Raw genomic sequence first — 17245 nt, 5'->3', positions numbered from 1 at the left:
TGCCAATTCTTGGTTACGGGTCAAGGCTCACACTCTTGTCGTTTAGTTCTTGGGGTTCTATCCACATTTGTTTCGGGTTTCATCACATTTATTGGTGGGGTTCGTATCAGTGGACATGACGAGTCATTGAATTCCTCAAATAAAGGTAACTTTCTTGAATTGATTGAGTGGTATACCCAAAGAAATGATGAGGTTGCCAAGACCATGAATGAAAATGCCCCTGGAAATAATCAAATGAAGTCTCCAACAGTTCAAAAGGATTTAACACGGGCTTGTGCTGCTGAAGTCACAAATGTTATTCATAATGATATAAAAGACAATATATTTTCTCTTATGGTTGATGAGTGTCGAGATATTTCAGTCAAAGAACAAATGGGAGTTGTTTTAAGATACGTGAACAAACATGGATGCGTTATTGAAAGATTTCTTGCTATTGTACATGTGTCTAACACTTCTGCTATTTCTTTGAAGAAGATTATTGATGAATTGTTTGCAAAACATAAGTTGTCATTATCAAGATTGAGGGGTCAAGGATACGATGAAGCTTCAAATATGCGAGGTGAGTCTAATGGATTGAAGGCTCTTATATTGAAGGAAAATTCATCTGCACGGTATGTCCATTGTTTTGCTCACCAACTTCAACTAGTTGTTGTTGCAGTTGCTAAAAGCAATCGAATTATGAGTGATTTCTTCCAATATGTTACTATGATTGTGAATATTACTGGTGCTTCATGCAAAAGAAAAGATAAGTTTAGACAACTTGAACATGATAGACTTATAGAATGTTTGGAGAAAGGAGATATTGTTAGTGGGAAAGGAAAAAATCAGGAAATCAGTTTAAAACAACCAGGGGATACTCGTTGGGGTTCACATTACATGACTATTATTTGTTTGATGTCTACATGGACTTCTGTTTTACAAGTGCTTGAAAATGTGTATGATGATGGTACTAATGATGATAATAGTGATATCCCCACCAGTTTGATTGATAAGATGGAGAGTTATGAATTTGTGTTTGTGATGCATTTGATGAAATCTTTATTGGGAATCATAAATGAATTGTCACTTGCCTTACAACAAAAGGATCAAAACATTGTACTAGCTGTCAGTTTGATCAAGACAATGAAAGTTCGATCATAAAAATTGAGAGAGGAAGGATGGGAGAATTTTTTGGGCGTCGTCAACAAATTTTGTAATAACCATATGATCCCAGTACCGAATATGGAAGAAAATATGAGAATTCATGGTCGCAACAGACGTAATGGACAAATGATTACTAATTTTCATCACTATCGTGTTGAAATTTTTTGTCAGGTATTATTTTTAAATATTTTTTTGAATTTTAATTTTCTAATAATGTTTTTTATTCATTTTTTTATTGTTACAATATTAGGTTCTTGATATGATGGTTCAAGAGATGAGTAATCGGTTTTCAGAATCAAGTAAGAAGGTACTTACTTGCATTGCTTGCTTAAATCTAAAGGACTCTTTTTCTCAATTTGATATTGGTAAGCTACTCCACCTTGCTAAACTTTATCCGGAGGACTTTTCATTGATTGATCGTGCAATACTTGAGGACCAAATTGAGACTTACATTCAAAATGTACGAGGTGATTTTTCTATGATTGAATATTTGGGAAGTCTTGCTAAAAAGATGGTTGAAACGGGTAAGAATACAATTTTTCCATTGGTATATCGTTTGATCGAGTTAGCATTAGTTTTACCAATTGCAACTACTTCTGTTGAAAGAGTTTTTTCTACGATGAAAATTATCAAGACTGATTTGCGTAATAGGATGGGGGATGAGTGGATGAATGACAGTTTGGTAAAATACATCGAGAAGGATATTTTTGCCACAATTGAAAATGAACAAATTTTACAATATTTTCAACAGATGAACACTCGTAGGATCCAGTTGTCTCCTCTTGTTTGTATGTCTAGATCTGATGCTGGTAGCTCAACTATTAAAAAATAATTACTTTATTGGTATGCACATATTTTTATATCTGTATTTAGTACTGTTATCTTTTAACATATTTATTTGATAGCAAGAAATTTTTTTTAGTCTTTTCTTTGAACACCATTCTAAATTTTTGTCTGGATCCACCACTGACTACGCTTGTCCTAGCATCCCTGCTAATCCCATCTTGAGAGGACAATTAGAGCATAGCTCAAGTGGCAAGAGACTATTTGCTCACCCCCAGCGTCTCCGTCAACCCATCCCTAAGTGAACACGGAGGAGATAGACGATTTGCTCACCTCTAGCATCCCTGTCAACCTATCTCTAGGCCAATAACCTATCTTTAGGCCAATACGAAGAAGATCAACTAATTTTTTTATGACGATGTTCAGATCTATCCATGATTTTTCTTTTACACAGATTATCTTGTGCTTGTAATGTTCCTTTATCCCAAGGAAATATTTTCAAGTATACCAAAAACAATTGATAACTATCAAATTTTACTATGGATCATTCAAAATTAGAGAATATGATTAATAAAAAAGTTAGAGTTCTTAATCTGGACGAACCAATATCTATCATCATACGAAAAACAATATATATATATATATATATATATATATATATATATATTAAAGGACTATTATTCTACGAGTTGTAGGAATAATTTTTTTTTTTAATTCATGCTCTTATCAAGGAGGTCGAAGAAAGAGTGAGCTAGTACTACTTAATTGTAAAATGTGATAGGAAGAATACGTGTAAATGGTATAAAATAAATATTTTCTGTCGAGTAATTAAGTAATATGATTTATTGTTGAGTGTCACTCCTACACTCAAGAATCCCATTAATAATGAAATCCCCTTATAAAAAATTAATTTAGAAAAGTATAATTTCTAACATTGTCGATCAAGATATTTATAGAAAATTCTCTGCTCGTAGTGTTGTCAATCCTAAGATGTGAGATTAAAAAAAAAAAATCACTAATAAGAAAAATTCTCAATAATACGTCGTTGCTAAGTTCAAACTCTAAATTTCTAATTAATTAATGAAAAAAATTCTCAATAATATATCGCAGTTTAGTCTCAAACTCTAGATCCTTGATTAATTAATGAATTTTTTTTAATAATATATAGTAGTTGAGTCTCAAACTTTAGATATCTAATTGATTGATTGATTGATTGATTGATTGATGTATCTATTAAAATTAATAATAAATCTTGAAGTTTCTTTCGAAGTATAAAGAAAAAAGGCATCAATGTAATTTAATTTTTAGTTTCATTCTATTAATTAATAGTTAGTTAATAGAGGTCTTTGTATTCTTTAGGGATGACAATGGGTCGGATTCGGGTCGGATTTTATATCCTCCGTCCTCATACTCATCGGGTATAAGATCTCCGATGGGTATACCCATACCCATTAAATGATCGGATATCTTCTATAGTTATAATTTTTCTTCTTTCTATCCAACTATTATCATTCAACAAAAATATATTAAAATTAACAACCTATTAAAAAATATATATATAATTAAAAAAATAGATTAAACATCTATATAGTCTTCTCCTAATATCAACAAAATAGTAAGTTGATTTTAGAAAAAGAAAATTTTCTTTAATATATGTATATATATTATTTAATCGGGTATTCGGGTCGGGTATTGATAGTCCTTCCATACCCTTCTCCATTCGAGTCGGATGTCAAATTTCCCATCAGATTCGGATGAAATTATCATCCCTAGTATACTTACTAGAATAGAAAGATAAATAAATCAATAAATTAATTAAGAAATGAATTGCACGTATGCTATAATAGAATTTCATATAAAATCAGTGAACGCAATTAGTGTAATGTGTAAATAAGAAGCGGGATCCACGTATGAATTAATTAAGAATTGGACCAGAGGACAACTTACCAAAATGCAAAGCCACATTCATTACACAAAAGTTTATTAGTAGATTTGAATAGACACAACCTATTTGATAGGATTCATATAAATCAATCAATTAGTATAGTGATTCATCCTTTAAATTGTACGTTACGAATCAGAGGATCTACTCTATATTCATTAACGTGGACAGTTCATTAATTAATATTCGATGACAACATTAAAATTTATTTTTCAAATATTAAAAATAATGAGCCTCAATTTTACTAGGATTTAAGGCATATGACCTATTATAACCTATGCCTTCAGTCGGTCTTGTATTTCCGTGACTACCCATTTATTTAAATTACTCAAGTCGACTAGAATAACATCTAGTTGATTATAATCATTTTCAATAAATTAACTATATATTAATAACAATCACCGAGTCTTATTCCACTAGGTGGGTCAACTATATATATACTTTTACATCAGGACTCTATGTTTAACTATATTATCATTTATACTTAAATAAATTTTATCTTATTTTATTGTTGCTAACCAAATCTTTTTTTATCTTCTTTTTCCTCGTTTGATATGCGTGTTTGTCATAGTTTCACATTACTTAACTGAAACATTTATTGGTCGTCTAAGTACATGCTCGTATTATCTTAAACGCGTCTCTCAGAGTTTTCCTTTAATAGATGCAATTCTGACTTTCTCTCAAATACTTTCATTTCTTATTCTGTCCATTCTCCTATGTTCACACATCCACCTTAACATCCTCATCTCTGTAAATCTCATCTTCTGCTTACGTGCTCGAGTCATAGCCCAACATTCAGCTCTATATAACATAGTAGGTTTAACTGCGATTTTGTAGATTTTTTTTTAAGTTTTAGAGGTACTTTATGGTCACATAAAACACCCGACATTCTCCTCCATTTCAACCATCGTAGTTGTATTCTGTGCAAGACATCTCTCTTAATCCCTCCATCATTTTAAAAAATGATCATAAATATCTAAAGCTCTCGGTTCCTGGCAACTTATCTTCTTCTATCTTAACAATTGTCTCATTATATCTAATATTATTAAACTTAAATTCTATATATTCTATCTTTATTTTACTAAGCCTAAAATATTTTCCTTCTAGTGTTTTCTACCAAGATTCTAGTTTAGTATCACATGTTTTATCTACCAAAATAATATCATTTGGAAATAACATGTACCATAGTACTGTGTTTTGAATATGTGCAGTGAGTTCGTCCATAATTAGTGTAAAAATATAGGGACTTTGATTTGATCTTTGATGTAATCCTATTTCTATTGTAAATGCTTCAATTACTCCGCTTGAAGTCTTTACTCTAGTCGTTATATCCCTGTACATATCCTTAATTAGTTCAATATATGTTATGCTAACACTTCTCTTTTATAGAATTCTCCATATAATTTCTCTTGGACTTTATCATAAACTTTTTCTAAATCAATGAATATTATATGTAATTTTTTTTCTCCTGATATTTTTTAATTAATTATCTAAGAAGATGTATAGTTTCTATTGTCGGCCTTCAGGAATGAATCCAAATTGATTTTTGGTCACTACGGTCTCCTTCCTTATTTTTTTTTCTATAGCTTTTTCCCAAAGTTTTATAGTTTAATGCCCCTATAGTTTTCACAATTTTGTGTGTCTTCCTTGTTCTTATATAAGTGAACTAGAGTACTTATTCTCGATTTGATCAGGTATTTTTTTTCATTTTCAATATCATGTTAAATAATTTTGTAAGCTATTTAATATCTTGTTTCCCTAGGCACTTCCATTCCTTTATCGAAATATCATCTGGTCTAATGACTTTTCCATTATACATCCCATTTAAAACTTGTTCTACTTCTGAAATTTGAATTTGATGATAAAAATTTAAATATCTCTACTCATTTGACCTACTTAAATCACTTAAGTTAAGTTGGTCACCCAAACCTTCATTAAAAAGTTAATGAAAATACCTCTTCTATCACTTTTTTATTTCTCCATTGTTTAATAGCACCCTATAACATTCATTTTTAATACATTTTATTTGGATACAATTTCTTATCTTTCTTTTTCTCACTTTAGCTATTATATAAATGTCTCTTTCCCCTTATTTTGCATCCAATTTTTGATATAATCATTCAAAAGTTTCATTCTTTGTTTCATTCACTGCTTTTTTAGCTTTTTTTTCTTGGCTATTGTATATTTTTTAGGTTTTAGTCATTTTTACAAATATATAATTTCTAATAAGCTATTCGTTTTTTCCTTCACTTTCTCTTGTACTTTTTCATTCCACTACTAAGATTTCTTATTTAGTAGTGCATGTTTCTTTGACTCACCGAGTACACTTTTAACTACTATTTTTAACTTTGATATCGTCTTATCCTATATTGTATTAGAATCATCATATATTTTACTTAATACTTGTACTCCTATCTTCTCTTAAATATATTTTGTTTCTCATCCTTTAACTTTTATCACTTATAAGAGTCGTATATATTTTCTTTCTCTTATACTTTTTCATTCCACTACTAAGATTTCTTACTTAGTTGTGCATGTCTCTTTGACTCACCGAGTACACTTTTAACTACTATTTTCAACTTTGATATCGTCTTATCTCATATTGTATTAGAATCATCATATATTTTAGTTAATACTTGTACTCCTATCTTCTTCTTAAATATATTTTGTTTCCCATCCTTTAACTTCTACCACTTAATTATAAGAGTCGTATAACTTTTACCACCATCTGGTACACATGAACTTGAATCTTACGGAACAGTCAATCAACATCGAGAGTAGTGCCTTAAAAACGACACTTGTTTCTAGCTTCCCACACATAATATATTACGCTAGAGATACCTAAATGTCGGGCCTTCATCTTGCGGTTTCCACCCTTATAATGCTTCCCAAATATCTACTGTAACTCATCAAAAGATTGGAAATTATGATGGATTTCTAGCCATTGTTTTACCTTGTTCTAAAGGGCATAAGCAACTGGACATACAAAGAATAAATAATGGTTTGATTCTTCTTATTGCCGACATAAGATACACTCCTTATTTGGCTCATACACCATTCTATTCGTGGTTCTCAACTTACCATGGGCAAGCATCCATAGTATGAATCGATGCATTGACATGATTTCCAACCTCCACACCATTGAATTCCATGGAATTTTCGGCCCCCTTGGCATGAAAAATTTGTAAGGATTTGTAACTCCCTTTCCCCCTCCAACAAACCAATCCATCATTCTCATATTTGCTCCCCTAACTCCATTTGATGCCACCAATATCTTTCTACATATCTCCAAGAGCCTCTTAATCAAAGGTGAGTCCGAATCCTTCTTTTGCCATGCCCAAAAATCTGCACCCTTTATATAATGTTGATGCATTCACAAAAGCATTAGGGAAACCTAAAACCAACGAGACCGGCTATAAGAAAATCCCAATCAACCATATCAAAGGTCTTCTTCAAGTCTAACTTGATCATACATCTAGGTGAGATTCTTTTGCGAGCATACTTCTAAAGCAATTCTTGAGTTAAATATATATTATCACCAATAGAACACCCTTGAATGAATGCCACTTGAGTCGGATCTAATAAGAAATCCAAAACATGTGATAGCCGGCTAGCAAGTATTTTTGATATAACTTTGTAGAAGACATTACAACAAGATATCGGGCTATAGTCCGAAACACCAATAGTATGATCTCTTTTTGGCACTAATGAGATCAAGGAATGATTCCATTACTTGAGTAGCTTGCCATGTTGAAAAAGTTCCACACACTATTACAATAAAATTAGTACCAACAATATCCCATGAAAAAGTAAAAAATTTCAAACCATATCCATCCGATCCTAGAGCTTTTATATCTCATGTAGGACGACTTTAATTTCTTTGACGTCAACCAACTTACATAAATTCTCCCATTGTTAACTTCCACCCCTCAAGAGTACTGTTGTCCCATGCATTGCACACCTCTTTCTGGCCAAGTAAACTATGAAAATAATCAACAAATTCCTCTACTACTTCACCTATGCTTGTGGTTTGTTCCCCACTCCTTTTCTTGAGCGTAATAATTGCATTTCTTTTGTTATTTCTTTTCACCACATCATGGAAAAATTTTGTCCATTTATCCGCGCTTCTCAAGATAATGTTCTTTGCTCTTTGTTGATAAAAATGTCTTTCTGCTTGTATTAGTAGAATAGCTTTCTTCCTTATGTGACTATACTCCAAGGGGGTTCGACCACCATCAAGAATGCCTATTTGTATCTCCTATAGCTCTACTTTTGCCTTCTTTGCTTTCTCTGAAATGTGTCTAAAGTGCTTCTTATTTAGCTCCCTCAAACATTTCTTCAATCGGAATAACTTCATCCTTAAGATAAATTGCACATTACGTATTACCGGGGTTGCCCATGATACAACCTTCAAGTAGTCTCCATGCAATGCCCACATGTTGATGAATTTGAATGGTCTATTTGGAGGCCGGTCCTTGGCTAGTGTGTGAACAATGGTGCATGAATGATTCGAGAGACATCTCGGTGCCATAAACTCCATATACACATCAAAATCTACCATCAACCAAAAGGAGTTAACCAAAGTTCTATCTAGCTTGCAAGATACATTACCATTAGACCATGTAAATCGGTATCCAATGGACCAGAGATCCACCAAACCACAAGCTTGTATAAAAATCTGCAAGTAACTCATTTCATGATTTGTGACCAGAGACCCCCCTTGCTTTTCATCATTAGATAATAAAGAATTAAAGTCGCCCATGATCATCCATGCATCAGTGATAGTATCTCCCAAATCAATGAGCGCCTCCTATAATGGTCTTCTTGTAACAATTGAGTGAAGCCTGTATACAAAAGTCACTAAGAAACCCCTGCTAGAAATATGACATCGGACATGAAAAGGCATATACTGATCGATGGCCATAATAATATCCATATCAATCTCCTGCAAGTCCCAAAGAAGTAGTCTGTGACCATGGTTAGAAAAGCCAAAACTATGTGCATGCCCATACTTGAAAACCTTCTTTACAATATTGGATCTAGAGAATTCTCATTAAGCTTTGTCTCCATTAATGCCAAAACTTGGATATCTTTTTGTTGAAGGAGGTGTTGCACTCCATGTTTTAGGGCCATGTGAAAGCCCCTAATATTCCAAGCGACAACCTTCATTGACCACCTCGGCGGGCTGCTCGCGCCCGAAGTTGTCACCCACTCCTTGGCACCATTGTGTCACCACTTGTAGTCCCACTTACACTCGGAGACGTGGCTGATGGTTATGATGTTGTTGACGCCTTAGATGTGGTATTGATTGTTTCACTTGGTGCCATGGTGCTTTGTTCAGTCGAAGAGGATGAAGAAGACGAACTTCCCAAGCTGCAATGTGCAGAAAGTGCATCATACGGTGTTGCCCCTCCTCTATAGTCCGTGTTGCTTCCACACCAACAAATTGAACTCCAGCTTGGTCAACATCTTGGACTCCATATTGGTCAACATTTTTGTCTCCAACGGGATCAATTATGTCTTCAACATCTTGGTCAACATCTTGGTTTGCAACGTGATCAACTACGTCTTCAACATCTTGGTCTCCAACGTGATCACCAACGTCTTCAACATTTTGGACTCCAACATTGTGGTCAACATCATCTTGGAGTCTAACTTGATCAACAACACCTTGGACTCTAGCGCCTTGAACTTCAACAGGCAATAGGAGGTTCAATAGACATCGGAGTATGATTTGCCATAACGATCTCCAAGTTGCTACGCTCAACCGATGCTTCCAAATTCTGTCTTTGCTGAACTAGCCGCCATTTCTGCCTCGAACGAGTTCTATTGCGACCTTGGCCTCCATTGTCGGTGCTCATTAGCACCATTTTGCACATTATCTCCTGATCGATTTGCTTGCTGCCCCGCTGGGGCATCACTTCAACGACAAGTGTCCGAACGATGGCCCAATCTTTTACACACTTCATAGAAATCCGTTAAGCTTTCATAGATGATACGGAGGTCAACTTGAACTTCAATAAGCAAAGTGATGGGGACTGTTGGTTGCTACTTGGAATATCGTATCGGTTCTCCTGTATAAAAATTTTGTACAAGTCTTGAACTATTCCTAACAATCTATTGTGTTCTTTAGAAATTAAATTTGGAATCGCAAACGGAACTTAACATTATTGATTCCAAATTCAACTTATCTGTTCTTAGTGGTCTATACTTGGATCGCAAACGATACTTAACATTATTGATCCAAATCAACCCATGTTACAAATTCAATTAAATATTAATTTCAGAGATCAGCTTCCAGGTTAAACATGGCGAGGTACTAGGCCTTCTTGGGTATGAGAGCATCCATCACTTCCTAGACAAAGCCTTTCAACGAAATTCAATATTTAATCTCCTTATAGTAACCCTAGGTTTAACCAAAAAGAACAATCGAATTACAAGTTTGAAAAACAAAAGAAACACAAAATCAAAAACATAAATTCGATTACCTAGATTCATTAGCCTCTTGTGTTTGATATTTCAAGATCTAAATAAAAGGATGAACTAGTTATGATGCAGAAACTAATAACTAGCTAGTTATACCTTTTATAGCTTATTGACCTCACAATCTTCTGTCGTATTCCTCTTCTTATCTCAGACGTCATGTGGGCGACGATCTACCGAGACGAGAATCCACCCAAGCTTCCTTCTTCTCCAAGCAAGTTTCGGCCACCACAAGAACTCCAAGAGAAGATGAGGTTCGACCACCACCACCAAGCTCCAAGGGATGCTAGAAACAAAGTCTCCTTTCTCTCCTTTTTCTCCAAGCAAGATCCGACCACCACAAGAACTCTAAGAGAAGATGAGGTTCGGCCACAAGAAGAAAAAGAGAGGGGAAGGAAGAGGGTCGACCACACTAAGGAAGAAAAGAGAGAGGAATAGATGATAGGTTATTATTATTGTCAGGTGAGGCACCTCTACCCTCTCTTTTATATTCCTTGGTTTTGGCAAATAAGGATAGTTTTAATAAAAACTTCCTTATTTTCCTTTCCATTGAAAAGGAAAATTAAAAATCCTTTTCTCTATTTGGTCGGCCACCTCAACATCCTCCAAGCAAGGAAAGTTTTAAACAAAAATTAAAACTTCCTAATTTGTTTCCATAAATTTTTAAAATAAAAATTTCTCTTAAAAATTCCCTTTATAGGTCATAAAAGGAAACTTTTATAAATTAAAATATCTCTATTAAAACATGTGGATGATTTACAAAAAGTAAAGTTTTCTCTAAAATTAAAATCTTCCTTTCAATCTACAAATAAGGAAAGATATTAAATCTTTTCTTAATCTTTTGTAGAAACTATAAAAGGAAAGATTTAAATTTTAAAACTCTCTTTTAAAATCATGAGGATGGTTACAAAAAAGGAAAGTTTTATCAAAAATTAAAATCTTCCTTTTAACTACAAATAAGGAAAGATATCAAACTTTTCTCTTAATTTTTTGTAGAAAACTATAAAAGGAAAGATTTAAATTTTAAACTTTCTTTTAAAACCATGGCTTCCACATAAGAAAGATTTTAAAAAATAAAATCCTTTTAATTTATTTTGGTCGGCCACCTAAGCTTGGGTTCAAGATAGGGCCGACCACCAACTCACCTTGGTTTGGCCGACCCTAGCTTGGGCTCCAAGTTAGGCTTGCCCAGCCACCTTAAGGTGGGTAAGAAGGTGGGTATGGGTGGGTATAAGACTTTATAAATAAGAGGCTACGATAGAGACCGAGAGGAGGAATTGGTTTTGGTCTCCCGATGAACTTGAGCTTCCCGTGTTCACCTCGAACACCTAACTCGAGTTCATCAATAATAACTCATACCACTAAAGCGTTATTATTAAACTATCGCATCAATCTCATATTACTATATGTGCTCCTTCTTATCATGAGTGTGTTAATCTTCCTATGTTTAAGATATAGAATATCCACTAATTAAATGAGTTACTGACAACTCACTTAATTAATATCTAGCTCCAAGAGTAGTACCACCCAACTTTATCGTCATGGCGGACTAAGTCCACCTGTAGAGTTTACATGACAATCCTTATGAGCTCCTCTTGGGGACATTATCAACCTAGATTACTAGGACACAGTTTCATTCTATAATCAACAACACACCATATAAATAATATCATTTCCCAACTTATCAGGCTTATTGATTTATCAAACTAAATCACACCCTTTGATAAATTAAAGAAATGAATATTAAATATATATGCTTGTTATTATATCATGATTAAGAACACACACTTTCATAATAACAAAGGTCTTGTTCTTTTATGCAGTCAGTATAAAAAGAACTTACCTTAAATGGTCCTGCTTAATACACTCAGAGTGTACTAGTGTAATTTTATAGTCAAGATAAACTAATACCAAATTACACTATGACTATTCCAATGGTTTGTTCCTATCTATCTTAGTCGTGAGCTACTGTTTATAATTTATAAGGAATTGATAACATGATCTTTTGTGTGTGACACCACACACCATGTTATCTACAACATAAATTAATTGAACAACTACACTTAGCATATAAATATAGACATTTGACCAATGTGATTCTTATTTCTAAATAAATGTTTATACAAAAAACTAGCCTTTTAGTATACATTCCAACACCTCATACACCCTCTCTCCAAAGATCAGAATTTCCACCAAGAGTCTAGCATACTCCAAACGGTCCGTTGTACGTGTCAAGTTATCGGTGTACAACAGTTTTCCAACCTCCGATCCAATCATGATTAGCACCTTTTGCATCCAACAATCCAGTGGTAGCTCATGGATTTGAATCTAAGTAGGAACAAAACGACAGTCTTCATTAAAGAGAAAACACCTTGCTATGATCTTCAAAAAAATAGGAATACCAAAGATAAAATATGGTCCTCCCTACATAACCTTTTCATGATGTGTCAAAGCGATAGAGCACCCACCCATTCATGTGCAAGAAATATGTGTGATTAATCTTCCAGCGAGCACCAATAATTCTTACGCCATCTATCCCAAGGTGTTGGCCCATGAAACAATCAAGCAGATAGAACCCCATCGCATCCTCAACGCTATCTATGTCATTGTAGTCAAAAGTAAGTCTTTTCTCCCTTAGCTTCATATCTAATTAAGCTTCCTTTGATTGAATTGAATCATTATGAACAATAGCTCCAACAACAGAAACTTTGACCAAGTGTTTAGCGTACTCTAACCTCTCCCTTGTTGGTGTCAAGCTATCGATGTACAACGAATTCCCAACCTCTGAGCCAATCGCACTCCTTGAGCCTGTCCTAGGGGAGGAAACTCAGGCATCCCATGTGGCAAGTTAGCCACATCAACTGCATGATCCACCTCAACTTGATGTTCCATATTAATGTGATCTTGTTGAGCCACTTGTTCCACCGCACCTACCATATAGGACCCATGATGTGCCATGTCATCAGCCACGACATCTGCTACACCAACCACCTAAGAGGGCACGCCAACATCCAGAGCCACGTCATCACCTCTTTCTATACCCCACTCTACGGTGAAGCCAACTGTCAAGTTAACGGTCGAAATTTCCATGTTGGCAAACCTTGATTCTTCAAATGAGACCTTTGCATGATTTTTGCTCAAGGGAGAATATTTGAAGTCTTTTTTCCTTTTACCCATGGACAAGTGTCCACGTGCAATCTCAATCACAAGTCAAAGATTGCAACCAAGCCTTCCAAATGTCCAAATATGCAACAAATCACAAACCCTTCCAATTATTCACCACAGTTCACTGTTTAAAAATGGAAGAGCAACATGCATACAACCACCAAATGGGAATCAACGTCCAAGCAACCAAGTGGTCTACACTAAGTGCAAGATCAATTTCAAAATGCCACCTAAGACTTCTAAATCAAAAGAACTCCAATTAATCCACATCGAGACTAAATCAGAATGACACCAAAGATTTCCAATTAAGGAGAAATCCAATTAAAGCCAATATTCGTTGAAATTATTGTCCATTAATGTTGAATAATTAGCCCAAGAGATTCCTTCTTTGGAACATGCCGGTCAGAAAATGCACAGATTTTGAAAACACCGGCAAAATTTTGGCGATGTGTGAAGCAATATGAATTTGACCAATCACAGCCTTCCTTCGGGCACCAAGACAGAGGAGGGGAAAGGGGAGAGGAAGAAAACCAAAAGAAAACCAAAGTAGAAGAGGAGGGGATAGGAACAGGTTTATCGAGAAGATGGACGATAACATCGGTGAGAAGGCAACCCTATATCGAAGAAGAACCCTTCGATATAGTAGTAGGATATCCTCTTCGCACCCTCCAACTCCACCCGAGAACCTCCAGAGAGATGTCATCCACCACAAGTGGACGACCGCCACCAAGAGAAGACTAAATCGAGGAGTCCTTCTAAAGTCGTCAGAGAAAGAGCCTAGATATCACTCACCTTACCGTGTGGAAGATGATCAGAAATCCTAGAGATAAATTAGAGTTTCTCTCTCTAGGAAATGGACACCCATGACTGATTGACTATTGAGATTGTTCCAACATCAATTCAATTCTTATGTTAAATGGCTCAAACTTCAAATCATGGCAAGAGAATTTGCTTATAGTTCTTGAAGTCATGGATCTCGATCTTGCGATAGGGTTGGCGATTGATAAGAGTACCTCTGATGATAAGAGGGAGTTTGAAAAGTGGGAGAGGTCGAATAACATGTGTCTCATGATTATGAAGAAAGCCATTCCAGAATCATTTAGGGGCATAATGTCTAGTGACATTACTACAACAAAAGATTTCCTTAAAGATATTGAAAAGAGGTTTGCCAAGAATGAAAAGTTTGAAATTGGTACACTCTAATGAGGTATAGGGGTAAAGGCAATATATGAGGGTACATTATGGAAATGTCTCATCTTGATTCTAAATTGAAAGCACTTAAGCTTGAACTCTCTGAGGACATGGTAGTGCATCTGATTTTGATATCTCTTCCACCACGGTTTAATCAATTTAAAGTGAGCTATAACTGTCAAAAAGAGACTTGGTCTTTGAATGAGCTCATCTCGCACTATGTTTAGGAAGAGGAAAGGTTGAAGCAAGAGAAGACAGAAAGTGCTCATTTGGCCTCTACCTCAAAGACGAAGAATAAAGGAAAGAAAAGAAAGGATAAGGAGGCTGCAGATACACAACCTTGAAAGAAATAGCAGAAGGATCCTAGTGATTCTCAAAGTTCAGTCTGTTTCTTTTGTGGTGGTGAAGGGCATATGAAGAAGCAATGCAGTAATTATCACTCATGGCAAGCTAGGAAAAATATGCTTCTAAATATGGTTTATTCTGAGGTTAATTTGACTTCATTGCCAAGACACATGTGATGGATAGATTTTGGTGCAATAACTCACATCAATGTGTCTATGCAGGGTTGCTTGGATTGCCAAAAACCAAATGATGTTGAAAGATTCATCTACGTTGGTGATGGCAACAAAGTTCAAGTTGAAGCAATTGGAAAATTTAGATTATTGTTAAAGACTGGAATTTATTTGAATCTTGTTGAAATATTAATTGTACTATCTTTTAGGTGGAATTTGATTTCTATTTCTGCTTTGGACAAATTTGGTTTTTCTTATTCATTTGCAAATGGAATATTCAGTTAGTTTCATGATTCAAATTTGGTTGGTTTTGGTTCTTTATCAGGACATGATAATCTATATTCTTTGGATATTATTGCTTCATTTAATGAATCCCCTGCGTACTAATATAGGTACTAAAATAAAATTAACTTGTGAGAATTCAATTGTGTTATGGCATAAAAGATTGGGGCATATCTCCGAAAGGAGAATACAATGACTTGTGTCAGGTGAAATTTTTGAGCCTTTAGATTTCACAATTTTAATATTTGTGTTAATTGTATAAAAAGAAAACAACCCAACAAAAGGAGATTTAAAGCTAATAGGACTTCAGACGTCTTAGAACTGATTCATACTGATATTTATAGCTCATTCCCTTCGGCTTCTTGGAATGGCCAAGAGTATTTTATAACATTCATAGATGATTTGCAAGATATGACTTCATTTATCTTATTCATGAAAATGCATAGTCATTGGATGTGTTCAAAAATTAGAAAGTTGAAGTTGAAAATCAACTTGGCTTAAAGATTAAAACTGTTAGATCTGACCGTGGTGGTAAATGCTATGGTAGATTTGAAGGTTTAGGTGAATAACATCCAAGATCTTTTGCTAGATTCCTAGAGGAATACGGTATCGTTCCACATTACACTATGTTGGGTTCACCTACTATGAATGGTGTTGCTGAAAGACGAAACATAATGCTTAAAAACATGGTGAGAAATATGATTAGTTATTCTACCTTACTAGAATCACTCTGGGGAGAAGCATTAAAGATTGCAGCATATACCCTTAATAGGGTCTCGACTAAAGCAACTACCAAAACCCCTTATGAACTTTGGATAGGAAAAAAACCTAGTCTTAAACATTTGCACATTTGGGGATGTTTAGCTAAGGCAAGGCCTTACAAGTCTAATGAAAAAAAATTGGACTCAAGGACGGTTAGTTGTTATTTTATCGGGTACTCTAAAGATCTAGGAGGTACAAGTTTTATGATCCCACAACTAAGTCGATTGTTAAGTTGGAAAATGCCTAGTTTTTTGAGGATGCTGAGTTTGCAGGGGGAGATAAAGTTAGAGATATTGTCTTTGTAGAGGAATATGCAAATACTCCCATAGGTGTTTTGGGCATTGATCAAGATTTCATTCCGGACATTGACCAAGACTCAATACGACAAGACAATGACAATGTAGGATATCCTCCTATTCAAGACAATATTCCAGATGAACAAACTCAAGCACCTCTAGAACCTATGCCATTAAGAAGATCCACTAGAGAGAGAAGAAATGCAGTGCCAGATGATTACATTGTATTTCTTCAAGAACATGAGGTAGACACCGGAATAATGGAGGATGATCCTATCAACTTCCATCAAGCCATGGAAAGTTCTAACTCTCAAAAGTGGATTGATGCCATGAATGAGGAGATATAGTCTATGAAGGACAATGATTTTTGGGATCTTGTCTCATTGCCTAAAGGTGCGAAGCCCATTGGTTGCAAATGGATATTTAAAACCAAGAGACATTTGAAAGACAATATGGAAAGATATAAGATTCATCTTGTTGCAGAAGGCTTTACAATGGAAAAAGACATTGATTATAAAGAGACTTTCTCTCCAGTTTCTTCGAAAGATTCTTTTAGGATTATAATGGCATTAATGGCACATTTTGACCTTGAGTTACATCAGATGGATATTAAGGCAATATTTCTCAATGGTGACATTGATGAAATGATTTATATGGTGCAACTAGAAAATTGTGTCTGGAGA

General features: G+C 34.7%; 1 protein-coding gene across 1 annotated transcript; it reads left to right on the top strand.

The window, feature by feature from the left end:
- Nucleotides 1-204: 204 nt before the first annotated feature.
- Nucleotides 205-1975, top strand: LOC122031457 (zinc finger MYM-type protein 1-like). Its single transcript, XM_042590573.1, has 2 exons — nt 205-1128; nt 1394-1975. The coding sequence occupies exons 1-2, from the start codon at nt 205-207 to the stop codon at nt 1973-1975; spliced, it is 1506 nt and encodes a 501-aa protein (XP_042446507.1).
- The last annotated feature ends 15270 nt before the right edge of the window (nt 1976-17245 follow it).

Source organism: Zingiber officinale, chromosome 11A (assembly GCF_018446385.1).
Source record: "Zingiber officinale cultivar Zhangliang chromosome 11A, Zo_v1.1, whole genome shotgun sequence".
Lineage (NCBI taxonomy): Eukaryota > Viridiplantae > Streptophyta > Magnoliopsida > Zingiberales > Zingiberaceae > Zingiber > Zingiber officinale.
The sequence above is the reverse complement of the archived record's forward strand: the minus strand, read 5'-3'. Positions and strand labels throughout refer to the sequence as shown.